This window comes from Chanodichthys erythropterus, chromosome 4 (assembly GCF_024489055.1).
Source record: "Chanodichthys erythropterus isolate Z2021 chromosome 4, ASM2448905v1, whole genome shotgun sequence".
NCBI classification, from domain to species: Eukaryota; Metazoa; Chordata; class Actinopteri; order Cypriniformes; family Xenocyprididae; genus Chanodichthys; species Chanodichthys erythropterus.
In genome coordinates, this window is record NC_090224.1 from 6,482,279 (window position 1) to 6,490,498 (window position 8,220).

At 36.2% G+C, this 8,220-nt stretch overlaps 1 protein-coding gene across 2 annotated transcripts in view; it reads right to left on the minus strand.

Moving 5' to 3' along the window:
- gmds (GDP-mannose 4,6-dehydratase) overlaps positions 1-7,947 on the minus strand; it is an 88,975-nt gene extending 81,028 nt beyond the window's left edge. Inside the window, exons 1-4 of one of the 2 annotated variants that reach the window (XM_067382998.1) lie at positions 1,017-2,129; positions 805-899; positions 556-600; positions 81-168 (exon numbers count right to left, since the gene is read on the minus strand). In XM_067382998.1, the coding sequence (XP_067239099.1) occupies positions 81-168; positions 556-600; positions 805-899; positions 1,017-1,035 (247 nt within the window). In that variant the 5' untranslated portion in view covers positions 1,036-2,129. Of the gene's footprint in view, positions 1-80; positions 169-555; positions 601-804; positions 900-1,016; positions 2,130-7,711 lie in introns of those variants that run through there. The other variant, XM_067382999.1, reaches the window with a different exon arrangement.
- Positions 7,948-8,220: the final 273 nt, after the last annotated feature.

An 8,220-nucleotide genomic window follows, 5' to 3' on the forward strand; every position in this document is an offset into this window, starting at 1 on the left:
CTAGTGATATTTTACACAGGTTTTAAAAACTAAATAAACAAGATTTTTATTATAGCCAGGTGCATGGATGTGAAACTCACTTCCTTCTGTGTGCGTTTGAGGGTTATGATAGAGGTGTTCGATCCGGCCCGTGTTAAAAGAACTGGACCTGCGGAGGATACCATGAACCTGTTCAAAACACCAAAAAGTTCAAGTCTTAATCTCATCTGTACATGGTTTTAAACAGACTGCATAGACACTACTGTGCAAAAGTTTGAAGTCATTAAAATAAAAAAATGATTACTTTTATTCAACAAAAAAAAAAAACATCAAAAGTGATATTAGTAATTTCAAATAAATGCTGTTCTTTTGAGATTTCTATTAAGAAGTATCAAAGTTTTCATAAAAAACAAGAACTTCTTGTTATTTTTCTTAAATAAAAGAAAACCTTTTAAAAAATATGACTTTTATTTTTGATTGTTAATAGACAGTGAGACAGATTTGCATCAGATGAATGTGGGAATGATTTCTGATGAGTTTGTAGGATGTCTTTCAGGGTTACATTGGCTTACCCACCTCATAACCTTTAGCCAGCAGAAACTCAGCCAGGTAGGATCCATCCTGAAACCACATAGAGGGAGAATTATTTTGGGTTTTGAGAAAAACACACACACACACACACATTTACGGCAAGCATTACCCAAGAGAGTTTGCAACACAATGACCATTTCTTTCTGAATTTCTTAAGCCAGACCACAGCGAATACACGCCTACATTATACAAATATGCATTTTCGCACACGTATAAGCTCATGTCGAGACTCACCCATATGTCGTTCCAAAGCTGTATGACTTTCCATCTTCTGTGAAACATAACTGTTCTTGCCCCACTGGACCCCATTTTATTCCTCAAAATATGTTCTTTTGTGTTCCACAGAAGAAAGAAAGGTTATACAGGTTTAACATGGGGGTGAGTAAATGACTACAGAACTGTCATTATTGGGTGAACTATCCTTTTAACGGCAAAGAACTCCTCACCAAATCGGGCTCCAAACATAGTCTGCAAAGAATGCAAGAAAAACAGTTGGCAAGACGGCTAACAAATAAGTAAGGAGTGCCTACGAGCTACATCACACACACACCATAAGCCGGTGTAATACAAGTTTACTGAATCATCTGGGAGCATCACACACACAGACAAAAGTGTATTATTAATCAAGCAAACAAGGCCATCATGTCAGTCAGTACAAGTCTGACAGCTCAGTTTAAGCCGCTGAATCCACCTGACTGTCAAAAAGCACAGCCATACCCTAAAGACACGTTTTAACCTAAAACAAACAACTTTTGAGGCCTGCCGAGTCTCTTTCATTCTTATTCTCGTCTCCTTCTCGTTCTCCCTTTTTCCCCCTCTCATACTTCCCGACCGCACATTCTAGAACTTCGGAACATTCCGCCCCGGCCATGGCATTCCGCCCCCTACTTCCTGCTGGGGTGATATAGGCAGAGTCCCAAAGACCTTTGGGAAAAAATGAGAAGCTCCAACAGCCATGTGTGTCCCTGTATATAAGTATATGTGTCCACAGAGGAAAAGATGTGCTTAAAGATACATTTCCGTTTCCTTTTCACACCGTTCGCTGGACATTTACATACATAACGTTCAGTGTCCGACCACCTGAGGCTCTCTGTGCATATGTGTGTGTGACACAAGCAGTGCCAACTGCAGCACAGACTCATAACCCTGATAAAAAGCAGCTTATCGTCACACTGAGACTGTTGGGAAACATTGCCTGTTTCCCGCAGATTACGTTCATAGACAGGAAACCTAGACGGACACGACATTCCAACCAGTCTGTGCGTACGCAAACACTGGCCTACCTTGTAACCCACCATCTCAGTCAATAACTTTGAATTATAAACTTAAATTACTTTTTAATGCTTGATCATCTCTTGTTTTGATTCAAACCACGTGTGCGAAGAAATACTGGCTAATTTGGAAAAACTTTCCACTGCAATCACCCTTACGCACAACATAAAGATAAATCTATAGACCTCTGCATGAGACACCGGCTAATTGTTAATGGCAAACTGTGGATGCATTTATGCTGAGAAAACCAGAATGGCAAAGGAAAGAATGAAAGCTAATCAAATAAGCCCACTTAACTTGCCCAAACAAACCAATCCTTGTGTCAGTCTCTCTGTCTGTGACGTAACAACTCTGATTGTTTACGTAACGCGTGTTGATTTGCCTGTGTGAAAATAGGTCCCGTACATTTGACCGTGACCACAGTAAAGATTCTCTCTCTTTACCGCATCAAAGCACAATTCCAAACAAATGGCTCCGTGTTCCCTTATGAACCACAAGTGGGCGCAACAATTTTACCATAATTAAGTGCGCACATCAAAAAGACACAGAATTAAGTTTCACTATTCATTTCGGTTATGACAAATGCGCTTTACATATGCGTCAGGAATTGCGTCGAGTAGATTTGTCTGGTGACAGACCTACACTAAATCATTATTGAAAATGTATGCCGTTCCCATGAAGATAATAACTGCAAGTTGTCTCAACTTATCCACTCCGTCACGTTGACGCGCTCGAGTCAATTTATTATTTCCATCTGTCTAAAATATTTTTTTTTTTGTGCATTATATGTGTGTGTATATATACATATATATCATCAACTATCTATCATCATCATCTACATAGGCACATACTATTATAAAATAATATTTGATGCTCTACCGTTGCTCAAGTCATCGAGCTTTTAGCTGATTGGTCCGTTTTCTAGACTAGCCTATACAACGTGTAAACTGGCAAAAACATTCAAACATGTTATGCTAAATGAATAATAATAATAAAAAAAACAATATATACTAACTGGGACAGCTTTATAATGTAGTATGAAATTTGTTCAGAAAACAGAATCAGAAATATGTGTGAACTAAACAATAATATTAATCAATATTTTCACAGCATCGGACAGAATGCACCAGCAAGCACAGAACATGCAAATACGCTTTAGTCTGAACCATTTTTGTCATTCGACAGCCCTCTGCTGTTCATCAAGCAAACTGCATTCTGACTTGGTTTTCATCAAATTATGCTTGCTGCGCTCTGCCCAAGTTGAAGCTTTTATTATGGTTAGACGAACCCGGAACTTTCTACTTTATTGCTAATATTAAACACTAAACGTTAAACACTACTTACTGCAAACATTCAAGCTATGCGATATTTTTCAGATCACATGCACACAAGCAAACTCTGAACGTTAAAAGCTGGTTTTTCCTGTTAATCAACAGCTAAATTACAATTAACATTAATGTATGCCAAGCAGATGTAATTTAATGTTACACAAATAAACCATGTCAGTGTTCTGTGGGCAGCATCTCAATATGTGATATAAATGAATGTATTTTTATATAAAAAAAAAGTGTAACAAAGTCAAAGGCATTTTATATATATATATATATATATATATATATATATATATATATATATATATACATATACATACATATACACACATACACAACAAGTAGTTAAAAAATGTCTCCCAGTTAGTTTGAGTTTAATGTGAGACCAAATATTCACATGAGCCAGGATTGTTAGGTTTTTAGAAGCTCATCCCGGAGTTGCCGTCATGGCAACAGGTCCGTAAACCCAAACCTGCTTGGGAGCAGCTTATTTCTTGTAAACAGGATTAGATTGTATCTTTTTAAGAGGAGGTGATGCTTAAAGTCTGTCCCAGCCACTGCAACTTCTTACAATAGTACCCTATTGTATCAACAAAAAGTTCTTAACCCATAAGAGACTTTAATGCTGTCACATAACAAATCTGCTTCACAGGTAAAATTAAATTAATTGCTAATTACAACACTGATATAAAAATGTAAAGCCAGTACACATACTAGAAATTGTGAAACAATGGAAATAATTAGGAACCATGTACTAACCAAACAGTACACATTTTATTTATTGGAACTTTTATGTCATTTTGGTGTCATGTGCATTTCTCTTCAGGAAATATACTTCTAAATATCCCAAATATTTAAAAATATACTGTTTTCATCCAAAATTACTTCCTATTCTAACCAGTTTGAACTTCTTTAACCAGCAATCTGGATAACAAAAGCTTGCTACCTGCTTATATCTTCAATGAACCTTTATGTGTTACACAGTTCTCTTGTTACATAGTTCACTGCGATTCATAATGAAAAGGGCTTGGGTGGGGACAGATAAGCAACAGTCAAGAATGAAAGGCCTCACATAAGACTCTCCTTTTTGTACACAACAGCTATAACTGTTGCTTACTGTATGCAAATTGTCAAAACATAGAAACGTCGCCAGCATTACAGACATAACAGGGCACATTTTATAGACAAATGTGCAGTTGTGTCCTAAATGACGTACTATATACTATGTACTCTACTAACTAGTGTATGAATTTTATAAAGGTTATTTTCCAACATTCCATATTAACCTAAAAAGCACTAGACTGGTCGGTGTTACTGGTGTAACCGGTGTTTAGTCGCAACACCAGTTTCATCACTTGCCCACCACTGCACCGAGGCAAATTTTTTCAGTTTAACAGGTTAAAAAATATTTAATGCAATTAACCGGCATTCATAAGCGATTTAAAAAAAGAGAGGCAGAGGCCCCGCCCCTCCGGTGACAAAATTATCACCGTCACATCCCTAAAGTGCACTTTTTCATTTGGAATTTTCAGTGGGAACACACTACTCACACTTTTTACAAAAAAAAAAAAAAAAAATATTGGGATGCACCTACTGTAATAATAAATGAATACAAAAAGAAACAACTACTGGGAGAGAACACATAGTACATACAATATTTCTAACGTTTGAGAGTGTCATGTACATTTAGGTAACAGTGAAAAGGGCAGTGCTCTCACACATGTAATAGTTATAGTTTTTAGTGAAAGTGATGATCATCTCCATAGTAATGATATATAACATCAAATATTAATCATCAGTTACACAATAAGAATGTTGTGCAAGAGGCTGGCAGTATAGATCAAGTTTAGTTGTCAGTTATTGTCTTCATGCAATAAGTCAGGAAATGACCAAGTGTGATCATGAAACTTCTCCATCTTTCAGAAACGAACAACAACAACAACAAAAAATTGCGATTAATCGCATCTAACATAAAAGTTTGTGTTTTACGTGTGCGTGTACAATATATATATTTCAGAATATATTTCAGAAACAAACAACAACAACAACAACAAAAAAAGACAAATTAATTGCGATTAATCGCATCTAACATAAAAGTTTGTGTTTACGTGTGTGTGTACAATATATATATTATTAATATTTATACTGCAGGGTTATTGAATGCTTCCTTCAGAAACAAACAACAACAACAACAACAAAAACAATTAATTGCGATTAATCGCATCTAACATAAAAGTTTGTGTTTACGTGTGTGTACAATATATATATTATTACTATTTATACTACAGGGTTATTGAATGCTTCTTTCAGAAACAAACAACAACAACAACAAAAAAAAACAATTAATTGCGATTAATTGCATCTAACATAAAAGTTTGTGTTTACGTGTGTGTACAATATATATACAAGTGTGTGTGTACAATATATATACAAGTGCATTTTTAGACAAATGTCCTGAAATACATCATCTAAACAATGTTTTGAGGTGTGGTAAGTAGTATAAGCGGAATAATTGACTCTGGGCCATTGAATTATTGAAAAATAATGCACACCCGAGGTGTAACGGCATTATCACCTTGGGTGTGCATTATTTTTCTAATAATTCAATGGCCCAGAGTCAATTATTCCTTACATATATTATATATGTGTCTGTGTATTATGTACATATAATCTACACAACAACAACAAATAATTAATTGCGATTAATTGCATCTAACATAAAAGTTTGTGTTTACGTGTGTGTGTACAATATATATATTGTTAATATTTATACTACAGGGTTATTGAATGCTTAAATCTGATTGATTGATGATTGTTCGGTTCTAAGGTGTGCAATTATTTTCAGGGAAACGCACAGCTAAATTAGTTCCAGACAGGTCTTGACCGCATTACAGTTCCATATCACTTCGCCATATGATTTCAGTTATTTCAAAAGGTCCTTACAGCCTACAACTGCAAAAGAACCAAAACCCACAACAACACTAACCAAGCAAATAACTATATTAAACAATCTTTGGTCACGTGGGAAAAAAAACGTGGCAACTGGCCACTTGGTGGCACTATAACAAGAAAAACGTGAAAATGGCTATAACTACTTAACCCTTAGTCCAACTGACTAGAAAATTGGCATGCAGTGCCTTTGTCCAAGGTGCCATGACTGTCTGAGGACCCTGGTGTATCTCAAAAAACATGGCTGCCATCAGCCAATTAAGTTTGAGCACCTATTAGACAAGGTTAACGGAGGCCGATCGGGATGAAACTCGCTGGGCCTGTTTGACTTATGGCCCTACAGGCCTGTGAGAAATTGGAAAGAAATCGTCCAATGGGCGATTTTCATGTAGGTAAAGGATTGTATATCTTTGCCTCAAGGACTGCCGCTGTCCATCAAATCGTTCGTTAAATATTGGAGATTATTTTAACTAGTCATAGGTTTTTGGCTCAACCTCAATAACTGTTAAAAAAAAACTTTATAAACCACATATGTCCTATTGTAAATTGCCTATATTGGCTGTAAATGGTCTATTCCATATATAATCGAGATGATTACAGGCTTGCTAATTAAAACATAATACCTTTTTCAAATGTGCTTAAAGGCCTTAAAGCGCTTGAACCCGACAATTGCTTGCAGCTATATTTCATATGCTTAATCTCTTTTTTCACTCTCTTACTAAGTACTAGCTCTAAAATTAAATTTTGGAATTAGCAACGGAGACGTGGAATGAGATGCAAAAATCTGACAAATGTCCTGAAATACATCATCTAAACAATGTTTTGAGGTGTGGTAAGTAGTATAAACGGAATAATTGACTCCGGGCCATTGAATTATTGAAAAATAATGCACACCCGAGGTGTAATGGCATTATCACCTTGGGTGAGCATTATTTTTTTAATAATTCAATGGCCCGTTGTCAATTATTCCTTACATATATTATATATGTGTCTGTGTATTATGTACATATAATCTACACACTTACACACAGACATATAGATATATATATATATATATATATATATATATATATAAAATCGCGATTAATCGATTTGACAGCACTAAAATATTATTAATAATAATAATACAAATGACAGAAATATCCAGGAAGCTACAGCCTAGGGGTTAGCCCATATTAAAGTATTATAGTTTTACAAAGACAAACATATAGCAATTATGATATTTTAGCGAAAACTATGGTTACCATGGTTACCGAAAAACGCAAAGTAAAGTAAGGGGATCTAGCCTTGCAGTCAGTATGTTTAAATATGTTTACGATAAAACTGTCTCATAAAAGTCTATCATTGTTTACTCGCCCCAATGTTAGAAAGGATGCTAGAGACTGAAAGCGTCGCTCACTATTCTATTCTCTGGTGACTGAAGATGTCATTTTGCCTGTCATTCTCATTTTGTTTTCCACAAACAATGAGAGTCATACACGTTTGTAACAGCATAATGGTGAGTAAATATGACAGATTTTCATTTTTGGGTGAACTATCTGTATATACCATCGCGTCACATATGTAATAGAGACGATACTTCACGTTACCTGACCGGTTATGCCTGTGATGATGGCCACTTTCCTCTTTGTCTTGCTGCCTCCGTTCACATCACCACTGGCCGACGCTGCTGTGCACTGAGCCATTTTCTGGAGCTTTTTTCGGTTCGGACGGAATCTATGGGGTTTGGATCCACTTTGTGCGATCGGTTATTATGTACGGATGCACACACATCCGAAACTCCAGCGGCTTGAGCGACACATCAGAAACCTGCACTCAGCAGCCAATCACAGACGAAAGCGCCAGTGACGTGTGCACCACAGAACAAAGAGGAGACAAATACTGTAGGCTCAGTGTGGACCGTGTGGACATGTATCACAGCGCCCACTAAAGGACTCGATGTTCAGGAGGAATTAAACAAACAACTTTTTACCTTCTCTCGTCGTAATAATAATAACAATACGATAACAAATATTAATAAGTAAAATAAATTATAAATATTTTTTTCCATAGGCCTAAATAGCTGCTGAAAAAACAGCCTAAGCAGCTTTGCTATTCT